Consider the following 27,976-nt stretch of genomic DNA (forward strand, 5'->3'; position numbering starts at 1 on the left):
ATGTGTGGTTGTTGCGCGGAGAAGGGAGTCTGCGAGGAGAGAGAGAGACACAGTAACTAGGCTACACATCTAACGGGGTAAACCTGGACGAAAGAACAGGATTTTATTGCACATTTTAACGGTAACAAAATAAAATTGGATTGTAATACGTAAGTCGCTTGAAGAAGGGACATTTCGGTGGGAGTTTTTCCCCAAAGCAGTGTGCCTTCTCAACCTTCATACACAGACTTCTTGTAGTTTGGATAGGCTTGTCCGCCGGGGGAGAGTTTGTTGTGTAGCTCTAGCTGGTTATTTTGTTGCGCGTTAGGCGCTCCAGTTGTTGTTGAACTATGGCGCTCAAGGCGAGGGCTTTATACGACTTCAATTCCGAAAACCCCGGGGAGATATCAGTGAAAGAAAATGAAATAGTGACTCTGTACAGCGAACAGGACATTGAAGGCTGGCTAGAAGGATCCAACAGCAAAGGCGAGAGAGGTCTCTTCCCCGCGTCCTACGTTGAGATCCTGAAGAACGACACCGCGTCCACGTTTAACAACAACAGCACATCTGGATCCCGATACGCCAATATTCCAACCGGAGGTTTCGGGGATGCCTCCTCTTATAACATCCAGAATCATACGGACAACTTGTCCAAAACATCAGTAACATCGCCCGGGCTTACAGCGTTGTCACCGCCTGCCCCAGCACAGCAGCAACCCATTTATCAAGCCAGCCAGGGCAGCGACGAAGACTGGGATGATGACTGGGATGACAGCTCGACAGTGGCGGATGAACCCGGGGTTGTTGGGGTTAATTACCAAAGGGACTTTGATGGCAATGGACCGTCTACATACAGATTGTCAACATCAATGTCTAAAGGTAGCAACGTTCAACAAGCCAAGAGCTCTGCTACGGTCAGTAGAAACCTCAATAGGTTTTCAACATTTGTGAAATCAGGAGGGGAAGCGTTCGTGTTAGGTGAGGCAGCTGGGTTTGTGAAAGATGGGGATAAGATCTGTGTTGTAACGGGACAATACGGTCCAGAATGGCAGGAAAACCCATACCCCTTCGCCTGTACCATAGACGACCCCACCAAGCAGACCAAGTTCAAAGGGATGAAGAGTTACATTGCCTACAAGCTGACGCCCACCCACACACAGACCCAGGTCAACAGGAGATATAAACACTTTGACTGGCTCTACGCCAGGCTGGTGGAGAAGTTCCCTGTCATCTCGGTGCCTCACATCCCAGAGAAACAGGCCACGGGGCGGTTTGAGGAGGACTTCATCTCTAAAAGGAGGAAAGGGTTGATATGGTGGATGAGTCACATGACCAGCCACCCGGTCCTGTCCAAGTGTGATGTCTTTCAGCACTTCCTCACCTGCAACAGGTAGGCTTCTCTCTCTCCCCATCTCTCTCTCTCTCCCCATCTCTCTCTCTCTCTCCTCTCCCCATCTCTCTCTCTCCTCCCCTCTCTCCTCTCCCCATCTCTCTCTCTCCTCTCTGTGTTTCTTTGCTCTGTAAAGCTAGCCTGAGTGCCAGTCTGTTTTTTGTTGTTGCTCTCTTGCCAACTCCTCATAGAATTGGTGTGTTTGGCGTGATGATGACAGCAATGGAGTTGTCATAATAGCACAAACAGACTGGCACTCAGGCTAGCGTAAAGCGTATTTTGGGTCATTGAAAAGCTCTAGCCAGTAGTGGCCTAGGGATGGTCTGGTGGTAACTGCTTGCCATTCAGATCACACATGTAGGCTAGGCCTGTGTTGGTATGGGTACGAATCTGGCCCACGCCAACCGTGTTCTTCACTGGCTCTGTAAAACAAAATTAAAACGCTTTGTGAAAACCCAAGGTTTAATTATTTTCCACAGCACAGACGAGAAGTCATGGAAGCAGGGGAAGAGGAAGGCGGAGAAGGACGAGATGGTGGGGGCTAACTTCTTCCTCACTATCTCCACGCCCTCCGGACCCCCCCTGGACCTGGTCGAGGTCGAGTCCAAGATCGACGGCTTCAAAGCTTTCACCAAGAAAATGGACGACAGCGTGGTCCAAGTCAACGCCACCACCAACGAGTTTGCCCGGAAACAGATCACGGGGTTTAAGAAGGAGTACCAGAAAGTGGGCCAGGCGTTTAAAGTCCTGGGACAGGCGTTTGAGCTGGACCAGCAGGCGTATTCAGTAGGGTTGAACCAGGCCATAGCGTATACAGGAGAGGCATACGATGCTATCGGAGACTACTTTGCAGAGCAGCCAAGACAAGATGTGGATCCTTTAATGGATTTGTTACAGCTGTACCAGGGACATCTGGCCAACTACCCTGACATCATCCACGTACAGAAAGGTAATGTCCTCATACTAACCCTGACATCATCCACGGTACAGAATAGGTAATGTCCTCATACTAACCCTGACATCATCCACGTACAGAAAGGTAATGTCCTCATACTACCCTGACATCATCCACGTACAGAAAGGTAATGTCCTCATACTAACCCTGACATCATCCACGTACAGAAAGGTAATGTCCTCATACTAACCCTGACATCATCCACGTACAGAAAGGTAATGTCCTCATACTAACCCTGACATCATCCACGGTACAGAATAGGTAATGTCCTCATACTACCCTGACATCATCCACGTACAGAAAGGTAATGTCCTCATACTACCCTGACATCATCCACGTACAGAAAGGTAATGTCCTCATACTAACCCTGACATCATCCACGGTACAGAAACCATACTACCCTGACGTCATCCACGTACAGAAACCATACTACCCTGACATCATCCACGTCCAGAAAGGTAATGTCCTCATACTAACCCTGACATCATCCACGGTACAGAAACCATACTACCCTGACATCATCCACGTACAGAATAGGTCATGTCCTCATACTACCCTGACATCATCCACGGTACAGAAAGGTAATGTCCTCATACTACCCTGACATCATCCACGTACAGAAACCATACTACCCTGACATCATCCACGTACAGAAAGGTAATGTCCTCATACTACCCTGACATCATCCACGTACAGAATAGGTCATGCCCTCAATCTACCCTGACGTCATCCACGTACAGAATAGGCAATGTCCTCCTCATACTACCCTGACGTCATCCACGTACAGAATAGGCAATGTCCTCCTCATACTACCCTGACATCATCCACGGTACAGAATAGGCAATGTCCTCCTCATACTACCCTGACATCATCCACGTACAGAATAGGTCATGCCCTCAATCTACCCTGACGTCATCCACGTACAGAATAGGCAATGTCCTCCTCATACTACCCTGACGTCATCCACGTACAGAATAGGCAATGTCCTCCTCATACTACTAGACTCAGGCCTAGTAACTCCACTAATCAGCTGATTGTAAATCTGTGTGCGATTAACATTTGAATGGGTGTAGCTAAGTGTAAACATTGGTTCGTCATGGATTGGTTCATCAGGGATCACATGACTTTGTTGCAACCTCATGGGCTGTCAGACAGCAACAACAACATACATGGGCTCGATCAGAGCCTTCATGTTTTGTTTCTGATAAGGAACCTCCCTCCCTAGGCTTTTTCTTTTTCTCCACCTGTCATGGTGGCTGTAGTCTCCGTATCGTCAGCTCTGCAGCAGTCGTCACCATTATCACTGAGAGGAGGGGACTTCAGCTTTGCATGAGTGATGGGGAAATGTTTATGTTGAGGGTATTGACTCACACCACACGTCCTACCTTACACACATACACACACACACACACACACACACGCATACACAGGTTTCATTTGACTGCTGAGTCATATGGGAGGCAGCCTGTGGTTTAGCTGATGCGTTGTGTTTTCACGTCTGGTTGTGTGTGTGTGTGTGTGTGCAGTCATTGTGGTGCATGACCCATGTATAAAGCCTGGAAACAACAGAAATTGCCACAGGGGTTTTGCCAGGAAAGCCAGTCAGTCTATCACCTGTGACCTACGGTAGTATCTAGGGCTGTGATGGTCATGGAACTTTGGATGAAAGGTTGATTGACCAGCCAAATTAACACGGCCACCGTGGTAACCATTTGAATAGCAAAACATGTTTTTATTTTTTTTTAAATAATAATAATTTAAGACACATTTTCTCCTTTGCTCAGCCTGCATTTGCTGCAGTAGAAATAGAAGGAAGAGAATGGGTGTCCCCATTCAAGTCAATGATGATACTGTACTCTATATCATCTACTGCATCTTTATGTGATACATGTATCACTAGCCACTTTAAACTATGCCACTTTGTTTACATACTCATCTCATATGTATATACTGTACTCTATACCATCTACTGCATCTTGCCTATGCTGCTCTGTACCATCACTCATTCATATATCTTTATGTACATATTCTTTATCCCTTTACACTTGTGTGTATAAGACAGTAGTTTTGGAATTGTTAGGTTAGATTACTCGTTGGTTACGACTGCGTTGTCGGAACTAGAAGCAACAAGCATTTCGCTACACTCGCATTAACATCTGCTAACCATGTGTATGTGACAAATAACATTTATGATTTGACATAATGGGTGGAATGGTGGCCATTGCGAGGAGCAAAGCAGGAAGTATAAAAGCAGGAAGTATAAAAGCAGGAAGTATAAAAGCCCATCGATATGTGCTGTGATTTGTTTTTGATTCAAAAAATACATTCCATAGATCTCGCCAGCTTGTAGTCCTACATCCAGGCAATGAGTTACCTCTGGTTCGTTCAGCCATTCCTGTGGTGAAAGAATAGGGGTTTGGGATAAACGTGGAAAATAAAGTCTGAGGTTAACACAGGCTCAGGAAATCACAGCAGTCATTTTACATAACTTTTTGTTTTATTAATTATGAAGCTTTTATGTGCTTTATGCGTTTTTGAATTCCATAAATGCTTCATCATTTCACAAAAAGTGACGTTAGCTGATGATTATTACATAGAACTAAACGTATAAGATCTGTGTTCACCTCTGACCTTATTTAATCCTAGTAAAAAATTCCCTGTCTTAGGTCAGATAGATCACCACTTTATTTTAAGAATGTGAAATGTCAGAATAATAGGAGAAATATTTATTTCAGCTTTTATTTCTTTTATCACATTCCCAGTAGATCAGAAGTTTACATACACTCAAATAGTATTTGGTAGCATTGCCTTTACATTGTTTAACTTGGGTCTGTCACACTCTGACCATTATTTGCGTTGTTTGTTTCTATGTTTTGTTTGGTCAGGGTGTGATATGAGTGGGCATTCTATGTTGCATGTCTAGTTAGTCTGTTTCTATGTGTTTTGGCCTGATATGGTTCTCAATCAGTAGCAGGTGTTTGTCATTGTCTCTGATTGGGAACCATATTTAGGTAGCCTGTTTTGTGTTGTGGTTGGTGGGTTATTGTCTATGTTATATGTTTGCACAGAGTTTCGATAGCGGTCACGGTCGTTTTGTTAGTTTGTTTTGTTTGTTTAATGAACTTTGTGTTTTTCGTCATTAAAGTATGCATTCACACCACTTTGGTCTACTCTATACGACGATCGTGACAGGGTCAAATGTTCGGGAAGCTTCCCACAATAAGTTAGGTCAATTTTGGCCCATTCCTCCTGACAGCTGGTGTAACTGAGTCAGGTTTCTTGGCCTTCTTGCTCGCACAAGCTTTTTCAGTTCTTCCCACAAATGTTCTATAGGAGTGAGGTCAGGTGATGGCCACTCCAATACCTTGACTTTGTTGTCCTGAAGCCATTTTGCCACAACTTTGGAGTATGCTTGGGGTCATTGTCCATTTGGAAGACCCTTTTGCGACCAAGCTTTAACTTCCTGACTGATGTCTTGAGATGTGGATATATTAAAGCAACATTATTTTCCTGCCTCATGTAGCCATCTATTTTGTGAAGTGCACCAGTCCCTCCTGCAGCAAAGCACCCCCACAAGATGATGCTGCCACCCCCGTGCTTCACGGTTGGGATGGTGTTCTTCGGCTTACAAGCCTCCCCTTTTTTCCTCCAAACATAACGATGGTCATTATGGCCAAACAGTTATATTTTTGTTTCATAAGACCAGAGGACATTTCTCAAAAAAGAATGATCTTTGTCCCCATGTGCAGTTGCAAACCTTAGTCTGGCTTTTTTATGGTGGTTTTGGAGCAGTGGCTTCTTCCTTGCTGAGAGGCATTTCAGGTTATGTCGATATAGGACTCGTTTTACTGTGGATATAGATTGTTTTGTACCTGTTTCCTCCAACATCTTCACAAGGTCCTTTGCTGATGTTCTGGGATTGATTTGCACTCTTCGCACCAGAGCACGTTCATCTCTAGGACACAGAACGCGTCTCCTTCCTGAACCGTATGACGGCTGGGTGGTCCCATGGTGTTTATACTTGCGTACTATTGTTTGTACTGATGAACGTGGTACCTTCAGGCATTTGGAAATTGCTTCCAAGGATTAACAAAATCAAATCAAATGTATTTATATAGCCCTTCGTACATCAGCTGATATCTCAAAGTGCTGTACAGAAACCCAGCCTAAAACCCCAAACAGCAAGCAATGCAGGTGTAGAAGCATGGTGGCTAGGAAAAACTCCCTAGAAAGGCCAAAACCTAGGAAGAAACCTAGAGAGGAACCAGGCTATGTGGGGTGGCCAGTCCTCTTCTGGCTGTGCCGGGTGGAGATTATAACAGAACATGGCCAAGATGTTCAAATGTTCATAAATGACCAGCATGGTCGAATAATAATAAGGCAGAACAGTTGAAACTGGAGCAGCAGCACGGCCAGGTGGACTGGGGACAGCAAGGAGTCATCATGACAGGTAGTCCTGGGGCATGGTCCTAGGGCTCAGGTCCTCCGAGAGAGAGAAAGAAAGAGAGAAGGAGAGAATTAGAAAACGCACACTTAGATTCACACAGGACACCGAATAGGACAGGAGAGGTACTCCAGATATAACAAACTGACCCTAGCACCCCGACACATTAACTCCTGCAGCATAAATACTGGAGGCTGAGACAGGAGGGGTCAGGATACACTGTGGCCCCATCCGAGGACACCCCTGGACAGGGCCAAACAGGAAGGATATAACCCCACCCACTTTGCCAAAGCACAGCCCCCACACCACTAGAGGGATATCTTCAACCACCAACTTACCATCCTGAGACAAGGCTGAGTATAGCCCACAAAGATCTCCGCCATGGCACAACCCAAGGGGGGGCGCCAACCCAGACAGGATGACCACATCAGTGAATCAACCCACTCAGGTGACGCACCCCTTCCAGGGACGGCATGAGAGAGCCCCAGTAAGCCAGTGACTCAGCCCCTGTAATAGGGTTAGAGGCAGAGAATCCCAGTGGAAAGAGGGGAACCGGCCAGGCAGAGACAGCAAGGGCGGTTCGTTGCTCCAGAGCCTTTCCATTCACCTTCCCACTCCTGGGCCAGACTACACTCAATCATATGACCCACTGAAGAGATGAGTCTTCAGTAAAGACTTAAAGGTTGAGACCGAGTCTGCGTCTCTGACATGGGTAGGCAGACCGTTCCATAAAAATTGAGCTCTATAGGAGAAAGCCCTGCCTCCAGCTGTTTGCTTAGAAATTCTAGGGACAATTAGGAGGCCTGCGTCTTGTGACCGTAGCGGACGTGTAGGTATGTACGGCAGGACCAAATCAGAGAGATAGGTAGGAGCAAGCCCATGTAATGCTTTGTAGGTTAGCAGTAAAACCTTGAAATCAACCCTTGCTTTGATAGGAAGCCAGTGTAGAGAGGCTAGCACTGGAGTAATATGATCAAAATTTTTGGTTCTAGTCAGGATTCTAGCAGCCGTATTTAGCACCAACTGAAGTTTATTTAGTGCTTTATCCGGGTAGCCGGAAAGTAGAGCATTGCAGTAGTCTAACCTAGAAGTGACAAAAGCATGGATTAATTTTTCTGCATCATTTTTGGACAGAAAGTTTCTGATTTTTACAATGTTACGTAGATGGAAAAAAGCTGTCCTTGAAATGGTCTTGATATGTTCTTCAAAAGAGAGAGCAGGGTCCAGAGTAACGCCGAGGTCCTTCACAGTTTTATTTGAGACGACTGTACAACCATTAAGATTAATTGTCAGATTCAACAGAAGATCTCTTTGTTTCTTGGGACCTAGAACAAGCATCTCTGTTTTGTCCGAGTTTAAAAGTAGAAGGTTTGCAGCCATCCACTTCCTTATGTCTGAAACACATGCTTCTAGCAAGGGCAATTTTGGGGCTTCACCATGTTTCATTGAAATGTACAGCTGTGTGTCATCCGCATAGCAGTGAAAGTTAACATTATGTTTTCGAATAACATCCCCAAGAGGTAAAATATATAGTGAAAACAATAGTGGTCCCAAAACGGAACCTTGAGGAACACCGAAATTTACCGTTGATTTGTCAGAGGACAAACCATTCACAGAGACAAACTGATATCTTTCCGACAGATAAGATCTAAACCAGGCCAGAACTTGTCCGTGTAGACCAATTTGGGTTTCCAATCTCTCCAAAAGAATTTGGTGATCGATGGTATCAAAAGCAGCACTAAGGTCTAGGAGCACGAGGACAGATGCAGAGCCTCGGACTTGTGGAGGTCTACAAAAAAAAATATTGGCTGATTTCTTTGGTTTTCCCATGATGTCAAGCAAAGAGGCACTGAGTTTGAAGGTAGGGCTTGAAATACATCCACAGGTACACCTCCAATTGACTCAAATGATGTCAAATGATGTCAATTAGCCTATCAGAAGCTTCTAAAGCCGTGACATTTTCTGGAATTTTCCAAGCTGTTTAAAAGGCACAGTCAACTTAGTGCATGTAAACTTCTGACCAACTGGAATTGTGATACAGTGAATTATACGTGAAATAATCTGTCTGTAAACAATTGTTGGAATAATTACTTGTGTTATGCACAAAGTAGATGTCCTAACCGACTTGCCAAAACTATAGTTTGTTAACAAGAAATGTGTGGAGTGGTTGAAAAATGAGTTTTAATGACTCCAACCTAAGTGTATGTAAACTTCCGACTTCAACTGATGTATGTGTGTGTGTGTGTGTGTGTGTGTGTGTGTGTGTGTGTGTATGTATAGATAGATAGATGCAAAGTTTGGTAACAGAATGACAGTAAATTTGACCATTTATGTGACAACGTTTTCAAAAAACTCACATCTCGTCCATTTTTAAGATTCAAAGATGTCTGCAATAAGAATGGGGTGTCAGTATGACATGACACCTTGACTCTCTTTTGGGTTATTTTACTACAGTAAGTGAAGTGGTTCAACACCTGGTAACAGAAGGACGGTAACATTGACATCATGGGTCCTTGATCTGTACTGTAGAGGAATGCATCATTCTGAACGTCGTTCTGTTCATGGTGATGTCGTCTCAATAGGTAGGAACATTTTAATGTTCTCCAAAAGCATGTTTTGGGAATTGTTCTGCACACGGGTTATTATTCTAATGCCCCAAAAACAAGACCACATGTGGTTGATCCAGACCAAATCTGTACCAATCATTATGTCTATATTTTACACGTATGGACATCACAGTTCGGCAGAGCAGGGTTCGGTCCCGGCAGAGCAGGGTTCGGTCCCGGTAGAGCAGAGCAGGTTTCGGTCCCGGTAGAGCAGAGCAGGGTTCGGTCCCGGCAGAGCAGAGCAGGGTTCGGTCCCGGCAGAGCAGAGCAGGGTTCGGTCCCGGTCCCGGTAGAGCAGAGCAGGGTTCGGTCCCGGTAGAGCAGAGCAGGTTCGGTCCCGGTAGAGCAGAGCAGGTTTCGGTCCCGGTAGAGCAGAGCAGGGTTCGGTCCCGGTAGAGCAGAGCAGGTTTCGGTCCCGGTAGAGCAGAGCAGGTTTCGGTCCCGGTAGAGCAGAGCAGGTTTCGGTCCCGGTAGAGCAGAGCAGGTTTCGGTATCCGGCAGAGCAGAGCAGGGTTCGGTATCCGGCAGGGTTCGGTCCTGGTAGAGCAGAGCAGGATTCGGCAGAGCAGGGTTCGGTATCCGGCAAAGCAGGGTTCGGTATCCGGCAGAGCAGGGTTCGGTATCCGGCAGAGCAGGGCAGGGTTCGGTATCCGGCAGTGTTTGCTCCCGGTAGAGCAGAGCAGGGTTCGGCAGAGCAGGGTTCGGTATCCGGCAGAGCAGAGCAGGGTTTGGTCCCGGCAGAGCAGAGCAGAGCAGGGTTCAGTATCCGGCAGAGCAGAGCAGGGTTCGGTATCCGGCAGAGCAGAGCAGGGTTCGGTATCCGGCAGAGCAGAGCAGGGTTCGGTATCCGGCAGAGCAGAGCAGGGTTCGGTATCCGGCAGAGCAGAGCAGGGTTCGGTATCCGGCAGAGCAGAGCAGGGGGTATCCGGCAGAGCAGAGCAGGGTTCGGTATCCGGCAGAGCAGAGCAGGGTTCGGTATCCGGCAGAGCAGAGCAGGGTTCGGTATCCGGCAGAGCAGAGCAGGGTTCGGTATCCGGCAGAGCAGAGCAAGGTTCGGTCCCGGCAAAGCAGGGTTTGGCAGAGCAGATTTTTAAAATGTTTTATTGTAGTATTTATTTAACCTTTTATTTAACAAGGCAAGTCAGCAGAGTAGAGTTCAGCACAGGAAAAATAATAATAGTCATTGAGTAGTAACAATTAACAGGACACTACAGTAAGAAATGAACGAGGACAATAATGAAATGGTGACAAAGACACAGGAAGCAATGATAATGCTGTGTTTGGTCATTCCATTGGCTGGCCCTACGGTGTGGCAGGTGCTATATATTCTGCAACTAATATGGCACAAAGATACTGTATTTTCTGGTTTTGTTTTCAAAATGTTTTTGTTTTCAATTTTGTAAAATAAATTGCTCATAAGTCTGTATTGTTCTCTCAGTGTAGGAGAAAATGCAGCCTCTCTCTTCCTGTCTCTCTCGCTCTCCCTCTTCTCTTGCTCTCCCTCTTCTCTTGCTCTCCCTCTTCTCTTGCTCTCTCTCGCTCTCGCTGTTCTCTCGCGCTCTCTCTCTCTCTCACTTCTCTCTCCCTCTTTCTCTCTGTTCTCTCCTTCGCTTGCTCTCTCGCTTCTCTCTCCCTCTTTCTCTCTGTTCTCTCGCGCTCTCTCTCTCTCTCACTTCTCTCTCCCTCTTTCTCTCTGTTCTCTCCTTCGCTTGCTCTCTCGCTTCTCTCTCCCTCTTTCTCTCTGTTCTCTCCTTCGCTTGCTCTCTCGCTTCTCTCTCCCTCTTTCTCTCTGTTCTCTCCTTCGCTTGCTCTCTCGCTTCTCTCTCCCTCTTTCTCTCTGTTCTCTCCTTCGCTTGCTCTCTCGCTTCTCTCTCCCTCTTTCTCTCTGTTCTCTCCTCTCTCTCTCTCGCTTCTCTCTCCCTCTTTCTCTCTGTTCTCTCCTCTCTCTCTCTCGCTTCTCTCTCCCTCTTTCTCTCTGTTCTCTCCTCTCTCTCTCTCCCCGTCTCTCTGTTTTGTACTTCTCTCTCTCTCTCGTTTTTCTGTGTATCTGTATTAATCTGTTCTGCATTAGAGATTCTGTGGATCTGGGTTAAACCTCAGCAGTGGAGCAGAGATATTTCCAAGATGAGGGGGGCTTATTTTAGGGAATGTCAGCATGTTTTCCTCGCTTCATGCACAAGTCTGTCTGTGGTATGTCTGGACAGAATACTGTAGAATAAAATAGATTTATTGTCCTCTGAGCAGGAAATTGTTTTTCATAAGCTTGTACATTTTACACAAACCTCAAACCAACATCAAACCTACGGCTCATCACTCAGACATAGGGATGGGCATTTTACATTTTTTGGACTGTTAGAGCAAATTTTTCACAAATGTTTTTCTTTTTCTGTACTATATGTACATTGGGGCAAAAAAGTATTTAGTCAGCCACCAATTGTGCAAGTTCTCCCACTTAAAAAGATGAGGCCTGTAATTGTCATCATAGGTACACTTCAACTATGACAGACAAAATGAGAACAAAATCCAGAAAATCACATTGTAGGATTTTAAATGCATTTATTTGCAAATTATGGTGGAAAATAAGTATTTGGTCAATAACAAAAGTTTCTCAATACTTTGTTTTATATACCCTTTGTTGGCAATGACAGGGGTCAAACGTTTTCTGTAAGTCTTCAAGGTTTTCACACACTGTTGCTGGTATTTTGGCCCATTCCTCCATGCAGATCTCCTCTAGAGCATTGATGTTTTGGGGCTTTTGTTGGGCAACACGGACTTTCAACTCCCTCCAAAGATTTTCTATGGGGTTGAGATCTGGAGACTGGCTAGGCCACTCCAGGACCTTGAAATGCTTCTTACGAAGCCACTCCTTCGTTGCCCGGGCGGTGTGTTTGGGATCATTGTCATGCTGAAAGACCCAGCCACGTTTAATCTTCAATGCCCTTGCTGATGGAAGGAGGTTTTCACTCAAAATCTCACGATACATGGCCCCATTCATTCTTTCCTTTACACGGATCAGTCGTCCTGGTCCCTTTGCAGAAAAACAGCCCCAAAGCATGATGTTTCCACCCCCATGCTTCACAGTAGGTATGGTGTTCTTTGGATGCAACTCAGCATTCTTTGTCCTCCAAACACGACGAGTTGAGTTTTTACCAAAAAGTTATATTTTGGTTTCATCTGATCATATGACATTCTCCCAATCTTCTTCTGGATCATCCAAATGCTCTCTAGCAAACTTCAGACGGGCCTGGACATGTACTGGCTTAAGCAGGGGGACACGTCTGGCACTGCAGGATTTGAGTCCCTGGCGGCGTAGTGTGTTACTGATGGTAGGCTTTGTTACTTTGGTCCCAGCTCTCTGCAGGTCATTCACTAGGTCCCCCCGTGTGGTTCTGGGATTTTTGCTCACCGTTCTTGTGATAATTTTGACCCCACGGGGTGAGATCTTGCGTGGAGCCCCAGATCGAGGGAGATTATCAGTGGTCTTGTATGTCTTCCATTTCCTAATAATTGCTCCCACAGTTGATTTCTTCAAACCAAGCTGCTTACCTATTGCAAATTCAGTCTTCCCAGCCTGGTGCAGGTCTACAATTTTGTTTCTGGTGTCCTTTGACAGCTCTTTGATCTTGGCCATAGTGGAGTTTGGAGTGTGACTGTTTGAGGTTGTGGACAGGTGTCTTTTATACTGATAACAATTTCAAACAGGTGCCATTAATACAGGTAACGAGTGGAGGACAGAGGAGCCTCTTAAAGAAGAAGTTACAGGTCTGAGAGCCAGAAATCTTGCTTGTTTGCAGGTGACCAAATACTTATTTTCCACCAAAATTTGCAAATAAATTCATGAAAAATCATACAATGTGATTTTCTGGATATTTTTTTCTCATTTTGTCTGTCATCGTTGAAGATTACCTATGATGAAAATTACAGGCCTCATCTTTTTAAGTGGGAGAACTTGCACAATTGGTTGCTGACTAAATACTTTTTTTGCCCCACTGTGTGTTTCTAACACAAGGCCCGCACCATTTTTTTTTGCATTTATCTATATGCCAACAGATCAACCATTACAGATAACAAATCCTAATTGCTAAATTGCCCCATATATACAGTGCATTGAGAAAGTATTCAGACCCCTTGACTTTTTCCACATTTTGTTTACGTTACAGCCTCTAAAAGATATGACATCCTCCCAACTAGCTAGCTAGTTAATGTTAGACCAATGTAGTTTTAAAAAATTTTTTTTAGCTTGCTAAATAAATAGCTACGCTAGCCATGGGGTGTCAAACTCAAACGGTGCGGTTTTGAAAAAAATCCAAAACGAAATCGTGGGCCAGACAGCCTATTTGTTTTTACAATTCTTTTTACAACTGCTACCCAAACTGGCCATTGTTTTTATAAGAAAAAAAAATTGCCCTTTTTATAATGTCCACTTATGTATATACTGTAGGATAGCATTTAACATATTAAAACAACAGATAAATTATATTTTCTGCTCTGCTTGCAGATGTGTATAATAATGCAAAAGTATTTAACTCCAAATAACAACAATATAGGTTGTTTTGTAAACATTTTAATCTTTTTAAAACGTGTTTTTCCTTTTTTGCACTGCATGGTTTAGTTTTTTTGAGGATTTATATTAAAAAGACTGCAACATTTTAGTAGCCTAGCTAGGATTGTGGCACGTGTCTGTCCACTTTCCTTCCGCTCCGCGCTGTAAACGGGACACACGAACGTTTGCGTCAGTTGAATTCACCTACGCAAGCGCATCAGGCTGTAATTTCATAAAGTATCTCACTTGTGTGTCCCTTTTTTTTTTTTGCCCGCGGGCTTTGTGTTTGGCCACGTTATGACTGCCCTTTGCTAGTGAGATTGTATTGACATTCCCAGCCTTAGTTTACAGTCATTTAAACCAAAACATTGCATCCGATTGGCTGGAGGCAGAAAACAGTGTACCAGACCAGCTGTGATTTACAACCTGATAGCAATATTATTGTTGGACTACCAAGAAATGTATTGGTGAATTATTAAATTAAATAATGCATTGAACTGCATCTATTCTGCCAACAATTCCTTACTATGTCATGGAACGTTGAGTCACATAGAACCCTTTTTTTTTTTCTCCAAACCTGTTGATAACGTTGGTTTTGAAGCCTATCGATATCTTTGACTGATTTTTGTTTCATATCTGCAAAAGTAGTTTTAAACGCTGTCAGTTTCTCTTTAAATGATAGATGTTCGTTTTTGTTGCACATGGCATTAAGGGACCATTGCACTTCTATTGCAAAAACAGACATTTCCCGTTTTCTTATGGAGTAGAATAGATTATAATGAACATCTGTGTCAGGTCTGAATAGAGTGGACTTGAATAGATGTATTTCCTAGGAGAAGGTAACTATTTCCTGCAGGGTTGTTAAACTTTACACAAACACCAAACCAATGTATAATCATTAGGGCGCAGCGGTCTAAGGCACTACTACAGACACCCTGGTTCGATTCCAGGCTGTATCACAACCGGCCGTGATTGGGAGTCCCATATTGGTGCACAATTGGCCCAGCGTCGTTAGGGTTTAGCTGGGTTAGGCCGTCATTGTAAATAAGAATTTGTTCTTTAAAACTAACTTGCCTAGTTAAATAAAGGTTACATTATAAAAATAGGTTTCTTACACATGGAGAAATGACCATTAGTCCTCTATTGCAAAAACAGACATTTCCTGTTTCCTGTGAGGTCTATGTGAGAGAGCAGACAACAGAGTGCAACGTCAGTGTATTTACGTTCTCTTGATGATTGGCCAATGAAAGGTCTTCCTGTCAGGGACAGACCAATCCCAGCTCTTTTATCTTGACAGAGGCAATTACTCATGGTGACTGAGTTCACTAAATGACACCAAATCCCGGGGCAGAATCATGCAGGAAGGTTGGCTGCATGCCTGAAAGGTGAGGATAGTTTCACTCCCTCCCCTGAAAGACCAACAACATGTCTGAACTCATGAGTGATTTCACTGGTTCTGAGATGGCTGTCCCGTGACTGGGGTCACACGGGTTCTGTGATGGGTGACTAGGGTTTCACTAGTTACCCCCCCCCCCTTATCTTTAATGATTTAGAACAGACCTGTGTCGGTTGCGGATATTCAAAAACGTTCCCAAATTCCCATAATTCCCTGTTTTTATCAGAAATCCTAGTTGGGAGGATGACTTCTGTAATGAGGAGGGAATCGACTGTGAGGGAATCCTTTGGGCTCCCGAGTGGTGCAGTGGTCTAAGGCACTGCAATTCAAATCAAATTTTATTGGGTCACATAACACATGGGTTAGCAGATGTTAATGCGAGTGTAGCGAAATGCTTGTGCTTCTAGTTCCAACCGTGCAGTAATATCTAACAAGTCATCTAACAATTTCACAACAATTACCTTATACACACAAGTGTAAAGGAATGAATAAGAATATGTACATATAAATATATGGATGAGTGATGGTACAGAACGGCATAGGCAAGATGCAGTAGATGGTATAGAGTACAGTATATAGATATAAGATGTAATGTAGGGTATGTAAACATTATATAAAGTGACATTGTTTAAAGTGGCTAGAGATACATTTATTACATCCAATTTTTCCATTATTAAAGTGGCTAGAGATTTGAGTCAGTATGTTGGCAGCAGCCACTCAATGTTAGTGGTGGCTGTTTAACAGTCTGATGGCCTTGAGATGGAAGCTGTTTTTTAGTCTCTCGGTCCCAGCTTTGCTGCAAATGACTGATGTACTAGAGGTCGACCGATTATGATTTTTCAACGCCGATACCGATTTATTGGAGGACCCCAAAAAAAAAGCGGATACCGATTAATCGTCCGATTTCTTTTCAAATGTATTTATTTGTAATAATGACAATTACAACAATACTGAATGAACACTTATTTTAACTTAATATAATACATCAATAAAATCAATTTAGCCTCAAATAAATAATGAAACATGTTCAATTTGGTTTAAATAATGCAAAAACAAAGTGTTGGAGAAGAAAGTAAAAGTGCAATATGTGCCATATAAAAAAGCTAACGTTTCAGTTCCTTGCTCAGAACATGAGAACATTTGAAAGCTGGTGGTTCCTTTTAACATGAGTCTTCAACATTCCCAGGTAAGAAGTTTAGGTTGTAGTTATTATAGGAATTATAGGACTATTTCTCTCTATACCATTTGTATTTCATTAACCTTTGACTATTGGATGTTCTTATAGGCACTTTAGTATTGCCGCTCCTACCTGGGCTCGAACCAGCAACACAACGACAACAGCCACCCATGCAGAGCAAGGGAAACAACCACTCCAAGTCTCAGAGCGAGTGACCTTTGAAACGCTATTAGCTAATTAGCTAACCATTTCACAACGGTTACACCAGCCTAATCTCAGGAGTTGATAGGCTTGAAGTCATAAACAGCTGCTGGCAAACACACGAAAGTGCTGTTTGAATGAATGCTTACAAGCCTGCTGGTACCTACCATCGCTCAGTCAGACTGCTCTATCAAATCATAGACTTAGTTATAACATGATACCACACAGAAATACGAGCCTTAGGTCATTAATATGGTCGAATCCGGATATTATTATCTCGAAAACGAGACGTTTATTCTTTCAGTGAAATACGGAACCGTTCGGTATTTTATCTAACGGATGGCAACCCTAAGTCTAAATATTGCTGTTACATTGCACAACCTTCAATGTTATGTCATAATTACGTAAAATTCTGGCAAATTAGTTTGCAACGAGCCAGGCGGCCCAAACTGCTGCATATACCCTGACTCTGTGTGCAATGAACTCAAGAGAAGTGACACAATTTCACCTGGTTAATGTTGCCTGCTAACCTGGATTTCTTTTAGCTAAATATGCAGGTTTAAAAATATATACTTCTGTGTATTAATTTTAAGAAAGGCATTGGTGTTTATGGTTAAGTACACGAATGCGCACTGCATCGATTATATGCAACGCAGGACACGCTAGATAAACTAATATCATCAACCATGTGTTATGACTAGTGATTATGATTGATTGATTGATTTTTATAAGATATGTTTAATGCTAGCTAGCAACTTACCTTGGCTTCTACTGCATTTGCGTAACAGGCAGTCTCCTCTGGAGTGCAATGTAATCAGGTGGTTAGAGCATTGGACTAGTTAACCGTAAGGTTGCAAGATTGAATCCCCGAGCTGACAAGGTAAAAATATGTTGTTCTGCCCCTGAACAGGCAGTTAACCCACTGTTCCTAGACCAGTTAACCCCACTGTTCCTAGACCAGTTAACCCCACTGTTCCTAGACCAGTTAACCCACTGTTCCTAGACCAGTTAACCCACTGTTCCTAGACCAGTTAACCCACTGTTCCTAGACCAGTTAACCAACTGTTCCTAGACCAGTTAACCCACTGTTCCTAGACCAGTTAACCCACTGTTCCTAGACCAGTTAACCCACTGTTCCTAGACCAGTTAACCCACTGTTCCTAGACCAGTTAACCCCACTGTTCCTAGACCAGTTAACCCCACTGTTCCTAGACCAGTTAACCCCACTGTTCCTAGACCAGTTAACCCCACTGTTCCTAGACCAGTTAACCCCACTGTTCCTAGACCAGTTAACCCCACTGTTCCTAGACCAGTTAACCCCACTGTTCCTAGACCAGTTAACCCCACTGTTCCTAGACCAGTTAACCCCACTGTTCCTAGACCAGTTAACCCACTGTTCCTAGACCAGTTAAACCCACTGTTCCTAGACCAGTTAACCCACTGTTCCTAGACCAGTTAAACCCAACTGTTCCTAGACCAGTTAAACCCAACTGTTCCTAGACCAGTTAAACCCAACTGTTCCTAGACCAGTTAAACCCACTGTTCCTAGACCAGTTAACCCACTGTTCCTAGACCAGTTAACCCAACTGTTCCTAGACCAGTTAACCCAACTGTTCCTAGACCAGTTAACCCAACTGTTCCTAGACCAGTTAACCCAACTGTTCCTAGACCAGTTAACCCAACTGTTCCTAGACCAGTTAACCCAACTGTTCCTAGACCAGTTAACCCAACTGTTCCTAGACCAGTTAACCCAACTGTTCCTAGACCAGTTAACCCAACTGTTCCTAGACCAGTTAACCCAACTGTTCCTAGACCAGTTAACCCAACTGTTCCTAGATTCCTAGACCAGTTAAACCCACTGTTCCTAGACCAGTTAAACCCACTGTTCCTAGGGCCGTCATTGAAAATAAGAATTTGTTCTTTTAACTGACATGCCTAGTTAAATAAAGGTTCAAATAAAATTAATTTTAAAAAACACGTTTCCAGAATATTACACTGTATGTCAACAATCCCATTCATATTTGTGGAGGCAAAATACTCCCAGCTCTATTGAAATGAGCTAATGTAGGACTAAGCTATGCTTCCTCCCAAGCCCCACCAACAGAACACAACAGGGAAGTAGAACACTGCTTTTAGCAGTAGGTCGAACCAACCAAACCTGGTTCTCTGCTCCATGAATCTGAGGCATCGCAATCAAACAGTCTAACTAGTCCTACATGTTGAACACATCCTACGAAAGCCAACATCAGACACCTGTTGCATTTGCTTGTTTCACACCAGAGTCAGACCCCAGGTAATTTGAGGAGAGTAGGGTTAGGATGAGAGCGAGAGTAGGGTTAGGATGAGAGCGAGAGTAGGGTTAGGATGAGAGCGAGAGTAGGGTTAGGATGAGAGCGAGAGTAGGGTTAGGATGAGAGCGAGAGTAGGGTTAGGATGAGGGGGAGAGTAGGGTTAGGATGAGAGCGAGAGTAGGGTTAGGATGAGAGCGAGAGTAGGGTTAGGATGAGATCGAGAGTAGGGTTGGGATGAGAGCGAGAGTAGGGTTGGGATGAGATCGAGAGTAGGGTTAGGATGAGATCGAGAGTAGGGTTGGGATGAGAGCGAGAGTAGGGTTGGGATGAGAGAGAGAGTAGGGTTGGAGGGTTGAGTAGGGGAGAGAGAGTAGAGTAGGGTTGGAGAGAGAGTGAGTAGGGTTGGAAGAGAGAGTGAGTAGGGTTAGGAGAGAGAGTGAGTAGGGTTAGGAGAGAGAGAGTAGGGTTAGGGAGAGAGAGAGTAGGGTTAGGAAGAGAGAGAGTAGGGTTAGGAAGAGAGAGAGTAGGGTTAGGAAGAGAGAGTAGGGTTAGGAAGAGAGTTAGAGTAGGGTTAGGAAGAGAGAGAGTAAGGTTAGGAAGAGAGAGAGAGAGAGAGAGAGAGAGAGTAGGGTTAGGAAGAGAGAGAGGAGAGAGTAGGGTTAGGAAGAGAGAGAGGGAGAGCGTAGGGTTAGGAAGAGAGAGAGGGAGAGCGTAGGGTTAGGAAGAGAGAGAGGGAGAGCGTAGGGTTAGGAAGAGAGAGAGGGAGAGCGTAGGGTTAGGAAGAGAGAGAGGGAGAGCGTAGGGTTAGGAAGAGAGAGAGGGAGAGCGTAGGGTTAGGAAGAGAGAGAGGGAGAGCGTAGGGTTAGGAAGAGAGAGAGGGAGAGCGTAGGGTTAGGAGAGAGAGAGAGGGAGAGCGTAGGGTTAGGAAGAGAGAGAGGGAGAGCGTAGGGTTAGGAAGAGAGAGAGGGAGAGCGTAGGGTTAGGAAGAGAGAGAGGGAGAGCGTAGGGTTAGGAAGAGAGAGAGGGAGAGCGTAGGGTTAGGAAAGAGAGGGAGAGGGAGAGCGTAGGGTTAGGAAGAGAGAGAGAGAGAGCGTAGGGTTAGGAAGAGAGAGGGAGAGAGAGCGTAGGGTTAGGAAGAGAGCGGGAGAGAGAGCGTAGGGTTAGGAAAGAGAGAGAGAGAGAGCGTAGGGTTAGGAAGAGAGAGAGAGAGAGAGCGTAGGGTTAGGAAGAGAGAGAGAGAGAGCGTAGGGTTAGGAAGAGAGAGAGAGAGAGCGTAGGGTTAGGAAGAGAGAGAGAGAGAGCGTAGGGTTAGGAAGAGAGAGAGAGAGCGTAGGGTTAGGAAGAGAGAGAGAGAGCGTAGGGTTAGGAAGAGAGAGAGAGAGAGCGTAGGGTTAGGAAGAGAGAGAGAGAGAGAGCGTAGGGTTAGGAAGAGAGAGAGAGAGAGCGTAGGGTTAGGAAGAGAGAGAGAGAGAGCGTAGGGTTAGGAAGAGAGAGAGAGAGCGTAGGGTTAGGAAGAGCGAGAGAGAGAGAGCGTAGGGTTAGGAAGAGAGAGAGAGAGAGCGTAGGGTTAGGAAAGAGAGAGAGAGAGAGCGTAGGGTTAGGAAGAGAGAGAGAGAGAGCGTAGGGTTAGGAAGAGAGAGAGAGAGAGCGTAGGGTTTAGAGAAGAGAGCGAGAGCGTAGGGTTAGGAAGAGAGAGGGAGAGAGCGTAGGGTTAGGAAGAGAGAGGGAGAGAGCGTAGGGTTAGGAAGAGAGAGAGAGAGCGTAGGGTTAGGAAGAGAGAGAGAGAGAGAGCGTAGGGTTAGGAAGAGAGAGAGAGCGTAGGGTTAGGAAGAGAGAGAGAGCGTAGGGTTAGGAAGAGAGAGGAGAGAGCGTAGGGTTAGGAAGAGAGAGAGAGAGAGCGTAGGGTTAGGAAGAGAGAGAGAGAGAGAGCGTAGGGTTAGGAGGAAGAGAGAGAGAGAGAGCGTAGGGTTAGGAAGAGAGAGAGAGAGCGTAGGGTTAGGAAGAGAGAGCGTAGGGTTAGGAAGAGAGAGAGAGAGAGCGTAGGGTTAGAAAGAGAGAGAGAGCGTAGGGTTAGGAAAAGAGAGAGAGAGCGTAGGGTTAGGAAGAGAGAGAGAGAGAGAGAGCGTAGGGTTAGGAAGAGAGAGAGAGCGTAGGGTTAGGAAGAGAGAGAGAGAGCGTAGGGTTAGGAAGAGAGAGAGAGAGCGTAGGGTTAGGAAAGAGAGAGAGAGAGCGTAGGGTTAGGAAGAGAGAGAGGGAGAGCGTAGGGTTAGGAAGAGAGAGAGGGAGAGCGTAGGGTTAGGAAGAGAGAGAGGGAGAGCGTAGGGTTAGGAAGAGAGAGAGGGAGAGCGTAGGGTTAGGAAGAGAGAGAGGGAGAGCGTAGGGTTAGGAAGAGAGAGAGAGAGAGAGAGGGAGAGAGAGAGAGAGAGAGAGCGAGCGTAGGGTTAGGAAGAGAGAGAGAGAGAGCGTAAGGTTAGGAAGAGAGAGAGAGCGTAAGGTTAGGAAGAGAGAGCGTAAGGGTTAGGAAGAGAGAGAGCGTAGGGTTAGGAAAGAGAGAGAGAGCGTAGGGTTAGGGAAGAGAGAGGGAGAGCGTGGGGTTAGGAAAGAGAGAGGGAGAGCGTAGGGTTAGGAAGAGAGAGAGGGAGAGCGTAGGGTTAGGAAGAGAGAGAGAGGAGAGCGTAGGGTTAGGAAGAGAGAGAGGGAGAGCGTAGGGTTAGGAAGAGAGAGGGGAGAGCGTAGGGTTAGGAAGGAGAGAGAGAGAGAGAGCGTAGGGTTAGGAAAGAGAGAGAGAGAGCGTAGGGTTAGGGAAGAGAGAGGGAGAGCGTAGGGTTAGGAAGAGAGCGGGAGAGAGAGCGTAGGGTTAGGAAGAGAGCGGGAGAGAGAGCGTAGGGTTAGGAAGAGAGAGAGAGAGCGTAGGGTTAGGAAGAGAGAGAGAGAGAGCGTAGGGTTAGGAAGAGAGAGAGAGAGAGCGTAGGGTTAGGAAGAGAGAGAGAGCGTAGGGTTAGGAAGAGCGAGAGAGAGAGCGTAGGGTTAGGAAGAGCGAGAGAGAGAGAGCGTAGGGTTAGGAAGAGAGAGAGCGTTAGGGTTAGGGAGAGAGAGAGCGTAGGGTTAGGGAGAGAGAGCGTAGGGTTAGGAAGAGAGAGGGAGCGTAGGGTAGGAAGGGAGAGAGAGCGTAGGGTTAGGAAGAGAGAGGAGAGAGAGCGTAGGGTTAGGAAGAGAGAGGAGAGAGAGCGTAGGGTTAGGAGAGAGAGAGAGAGCGTAGGGTTAGGAAGAGAGCGAGAGCGTAGGGTTAGGAAGAGAGAGGGAGAGAGCGTAGGGTTAGGAAGAGAGAGGGAGAGAGCGTAGGGTTAGAAAAGAGAGAGAGAGAGCGTAGGGTTAGGAAGAGAGAGAGAGAGAGCGTAGGGTTAGGAAGAGAGAGAGAGAGAGAGGTTAGGGTTAGGAAGAGAGAGAGCGTAGGGTTAGGAAGAGAGAGAGAGAGAGCGTAGGGTTAGGAAGAGAGAGAGAGAGCGTAGGGGTTAGGAAGAGAGGGAGAGCGTAGGGTTAGGAAGAGAGAGAGGGAGAGCGTAGGGTTAGGAAGAGAGGAGGGAGAGCGTAGGGTTAGGAAGAGAGAGGGAGAGCGTAGGGTTAGGGAGAGAGAGAGAGAGAGCGTAGGGTTAGGGAGAGAGAGAGGGAGAGCGTAGGGTTAGGAAGAGAGAGAGAGAGCGTAGGGTTAGGAAGAGAGAGAGGGAGAGCGTAGGGTTAGGAAGAGAGAGAGGGAGAGCGTAGGGTTAGGAAGAGAGAGAGGGAGAGCGTAGGGTTAGGAAGAGAGAGAGGGAGAGCGTAGGGTTAGGAAGAGAGAGAGGGAGAGCGTAGGGTTAGGAAGAGAGAGAGGGAGAGCGTAGGGTTAGGAAGAGAGAGAGGGAGAGCGTAGGGTTAGGAAGAGAGAGAGGGAGAGCGTAGGGTTAGGAAGAGAGAGAGAGAGAGCGTAGGGTTAGGAAGAGAGGGAGAGCGTAGGGTTAGGAAGAGAGGAAGAGAGAGAGAGCGTAGGGTTAGGAAGAGAGAGAGAGAGCGTAGGGTTAGGAAGAGAGAGAGAGAGCGTAGGGTTAGGAAGAGAGAGAGAGAGAGGTTAGGGTTAGGAAAGAGAGAGAGAGCGTAGGGTTAGGAAGAGAGAGCGAGAGAGAGCGTAGGGTTAGGAAGAGAAGAGAGAGCGTAGGGTTAGGAAGAGATAGAGCGTAGGGTTAGGAAGAGAGAATAGGGGGAGAGAGTAGGGTTAGGAAGAGAGAATAGGGGAGAGAGTAGGCTTAGGAAGAGAGAGAGTAGGGTTAGGAAGAGAGAGAGAAGGTTTAGGGAGAGAGAGTAGGGTTATGGGGAGAGAGAGCGAGTAGGGTGAGTGGAGGGAGAGTTGGGTTAGGGAGCGAGTAAATGGTGGTTAGGGAGAGGGAGTTTCTGATTCTGTGCTAATTATTTGTGCACGCTTCAGTCAAGCAGAAACTAAGTGGGATGCAGCTGTCTGGTCAGCTGGGTCACACATTGTTTAGGCATACAACTTGGCAACGAAAGGGGTGAAGTAGTGTAATGGTGAGAACCAAAACCTGTGCCTCCTTTCTAAAAGGGAGGTTCAGTAAGGTCTTGTTTAGCCTGCCATATTTGTTGAATATAACTTAATATTCACAATATTGTTTGTTTAGGTTAATGAAGTAGCATTGCTTTTGAATGTAAATTAAGAGTATCCTAAATTGACAAAAAGACAAACAAATGAATTCCCCTTCCCTTGTTCTGTTGGCTTCTGCCAGTGCCCCGGAACTCTGTCAGTGCCCCGGAACTCTGTCAGTGCCCCGGAACTCTGTCAGTGCCCCGGAACTCTGCCAGTGCCCTCGAACTCTGCCAGTGGAACTCTGCCAGTGGAACTCTGAACTCTGTCAGTGGCCCGGAACTCTGTCAGTGCCCCGGAACTCTGTCAGTGCCCCGGACTGTATTCATTGTTTGAAAAGTCATGCTGCGTTGTAATGCTTTAAATCCCCTCCATGGCTATAGACCAGGCCTGTGCGGTAATACATGAGTATTTTTTAGCTTTTACTTCCCCCTTTCAGACCCATTATCATAGCCAATAATAATGCCCACAGACTCGGGCCTAGTCAGATCTCAGGCCGATGGGAATCGGTTGTTCATGCCAGGAATCTGGAGACTATTTTTGGGTTGAGCCCTCGGTGTCATCGAGCCTGTTGTAGATCTATAATGATCTGTTATGAGAGGTTTTAATGGAAGTCTCTTTATGTGTTAGGCTATGTAATATAATGTTATGTCTGTGTAATGGTAATGTTGTTGTGATGTTGACTTTAGAACCCAGCCTCTTCCTCTAAAGGGAGAGTTCACCCAAATTACAAAATGACACGTTGGATTCTTTACCCTGTCAGCAGGACAAGTTATGACGGCACTGTTTCCACATGCTAATGGTTTTGTTTCCCTGGCACTGTTTCCCTGGACTGTTTCCCTGGACTGTTTCCCTGGACTGTTTCCACATGCTAATGGTTTTGTTTCCCTGTCACTGTTTCCCTGGACTGTTTCCCTGGACTGTTTCCACATGTTAATGGTTTTGTTTCCCTGGCACTGTTTCCCTGGCACTGTTTCCCTGGACTGTTTCCACATGTTAATGGTTTTGTTTCCCTGGCACTGTTTCCCTGGACTGTTTCCCTGGACTGTTTCCCTGGACTGTTTCCCTGGACTGTTTCCCTGGACTGTTTCCCTGGACTGTTTCCCTGGACTGTTTCCCTGGACTGTTTCCACATGCTAATGGTTTTGTTTCCCTGGCGCTGTTTCCACATGCTAATGGTTTTGTTTCCCTGGCGCTGTTTCCACATGCTAATGGTTTTGTTTCCCTGGCGCTGTTTCCACATGCTAATGGTTTTGTTTCCCTGGACTGTTTCCACATGCTAATGGTTTTGTTTCCCTGGCGCTGTTTCCACATGCTAATGGTTTTGTTTCCCTGGCGCTGTTTCCACATGCTAATGGTTTTGTTTCCCTGGCGCTGTTTCCACATGCTAATGGTTTTGTTTCCCTGGACTGTTTCCACATGCTAATGGTTTTGTTTCCCTGGCGCTGTTTCCACATGCTAATGGTTTTGTTTCCCTGGACTGTTTCCACATGCTAATGGTTTTGTTTCCCTGGCGCTGTTTCCACATGCTAATGTTTTAGCATTTGTAGCACACATATCATTTAATTTATGAGACCAATATTAGCGGGTTTTTTTTTCACATGTCCAAATTAACGGAAAATATCTCAAATTCATTGTGAAGCTCAACACAGTTTCTTATAGGCGTTTCGAACATATGATATTTGATGTTAGCATGTTGGCACAGTGTTAGGGAAACTAAACCAAAGCATGTATTTCTGTCACACCTTGTCCAAAGACAACGTACAGGGTGAGGAAACCATTGTCATGTTGTAATTTGGGTTAACTATGCCTTTTTAATGAAGTCGATAAAAATGGCAACTCAGACTATTTTCCCCACGCGATGCACATGTGTGAACTTGCTGTCAATTGAGACTTAACCCTCTATTCTGTTGTTTCCTCTCTCTCCTGGACCACTGACCCTCTCCTCTCTCTCCAGGACCACTGACCCTCTCCTCTCTCTCCAGGACCACTGACCCTCTCCTCTCTCTCCTGGACCACTGACCCTCTCCTCTCTCTCCTGGACCACTGACCCCTCTCTCTCCAGGACCACTCTCTCCTGGACCACTGACCCTCTCCTCTCTCTCCTGGACCACTGACCCTCTCCTCTCCCTCCTGGACCACTGACCCTCTCCTCTCTCCAGGACCACTGACCCTCTCCTCTCTCTCCAGGACCACTGACCCTCTCCTCTCTCTCCAGGACCACTGACCCCCTCTCCTCCTGGACCACTCTCTCCAGGACCACTGACCCTCTCCTCCAGGACCACTCTCTCCTGGACCACTGACCCTCTCCTCTCTCTCCAGGACCACCCCTCTCCTCTCTCTCCAGGACCCTGACCCTCTCCTCTCTCCAGGACCACTGACCCTCTCCTCTCTCTCCAGGACCCACCCTGACCCTCCAGGACCACTGACCCTCTCTCTCTCCAGGACCACTGACCCTCTCCTCTCTCTCCAGGACCACTGACCCTCTCCTCTCTCTCCAGGACCACTGACCCTCTCCTCTCTCTCCAGGACCACTGACCCTCTCCTCTCTCTCCAGGACCACTGACCATCTCTCCTCTCTCTCCAGGACCACTGACCCTCTCCCTCTCTCTCCAGGACCACTGACCCTCTCCTCTCTCTCCAGGACCACTGACCCTCTCCTCTCTCTCCAGGACCACTGACCCTCCAGGACCACTGACCCCTCTCTCTCCAGGACCACTGACCCTCTCCTCTCTCTCCAGGACCACTGACCCTCTCCTCTCTCTCCAGGACCACTGACCCTCTCCTCTCTCTGGACCACTGACCCTCTCCTCTCTCTCCTGGACCACTGACCCTCTCCTCTCTCTCCTGGACCACTGACCCTCTCCTCTCTCTCCAGGACCACTGACCCTCTCCCTCTCTCTGGACCCTGGACCACTGGACCCTGACCCTCTCTCCTCTCTCCTGGGACCACTCCGGGACCACCAACCCTACCCTCTCTCTCCTGGACCACTGACCCTCTCCTCTCTCTCCAGGACCACTGACCCTCTCCTCTCTCTCCAGGACCACTGACCCTCTCCTCTCTCTCCTGGACCACTGACCCTCTCCTCTCTCTCCAGGACCACTGACCCTCTCCTCTCTCTCCAGGTCCACTGACCCTCTCCTCTCTCTCCTGGACCACTGACCCTCCTCTCTCTCTCTCCTGGACCACTGACCCTCTCTCCTGGACCCTCTCTCTCCAGGACCACTGACCCTCTCCTCTCTCTCCAGGACCACTGACCCTCTCCTCTCTCTCCTGGACCACTGACCCTCTCCTTTCTCTCCTGGAGTACTGACCCTCTCCTCTCTCTCCAGGAGCACTTACCAAGGTGAAGGAGTCCCAGAAGCACGTTGAGGAAGGCAAGATGGACGCTCCCCAGGCGGACGGCGTCAACGAGCGCTGTAACATCATCTCCTTCGCCACGCTGGCAGAGATCCAGCACTTCCATCAGGTCCGGGTGAGGGACTTCAAGGCCCAGATGCAGCAGTATCTAACCGAGCAGATTGGCTTCTTCCAGAAGATCACCGGAAAGCTGGAGGAGGCCCTACAGAAGTATGACAACGCTTAGAGTAGAGGGGGGAGACTAAGGGACACCCCTGATTGGTCTAAATCCTATTGACCACATTCTGATTGGTCGAGATCTCATATCCGACACCCCCCTTCCCCGATTGGTCCAGAAATGACCCTTGACCTCCCTCAGTCGGCCAATCATTGAAGCCCCAGGTGGACATTACCTTCAACTGCCAAACAGCAATACAATCCACTGTGAGAAGACACAGACAACACTGACCGACCTGGATAGTCCCCTGAAGGCTGGATGTTGATTCCATGTATGGTGGCTACTGTTTTGAAGGGGCGTGAGTTGACGTCTGGCTTTGTTTAAATGGGTTTTAATGCAGTGTTGTTTTTCCTGGATCAAAATGGGGCTTGGGTGGTGGGTGTGGCAGGGACGTGGCCATGGGCGTGACAAAATTTTGCCATGAGAGAACATTTGCAGTTTTTTAAAGCTTATATCCTATAATTCTACACATTTTGCCATGTGGCTGAGAGAACATTTGCAATTTTTTTAAAGCTTCTATCCTGTAATTCTACACATTTTGCCATGTGGCTGAGAGAACATTTGCAATTTTTTTAAAGCTTCTATCCTGTAATTCTACACATGTTGCCATGTGGTTTATGCTGTCTGAGTGACTCAAACATTCTAATGAAATTAATGGGGGCCCCATGCCATGACAAATATTCCTGAATGCATCATTTTTTTATTTTAGATTCTCCCTGACAGTCTGGCTTTTGTTATGGTGATTGTTACTTTTTAAAGAGGCTGTTATTTAAGAAATATATATATATA

At 46.3% G+C, this 27,976-nt stretch overlaps 1 protein-coding gene across 1 annotated transcript; it reads left to right on the forward strand.

Annotated features, from left to right (window-relative positions):
• On the forward strand, positions 1-27,972 carry snx18a (sorting nexin 18a). The gene is made up of 3 exons (XM_042331229.1): positions 1-1,369; positions 1,849-2,318; positions 26,943-27,972. The coding sequence occupies exons 1-3, from the start codon at positions 330-332 to the stop codon at positions 27,194-27,196; spliced, it is 1,764 nt and encodes a 587-aa protein (XP_042187163.1). The 5' UTR covers positions 1-329; the 3' UTR covers positions 27,197-27,972.
• The last annotated feature ends 4 nt before the right edge of the window (positions 27,973-27,976 follow it).

The sequence above is a fragment of the Oncorhynchus tshawytscha genome, linkage group LG12 (genome assembly GCF_018296145.1).
Source record: "Oncorhynchus tshawytscha isolate Ot180627B linkage group LG12, Otsh_v2.0, whole genome shotgun sequence".
Lineage (NCBI taxonomy): Eukaryota > Metazoa > Chordata > Actinopteri > Salmoniformes > Salmonidae > Oncorhynchus > Oncorhynchus tshawytscha.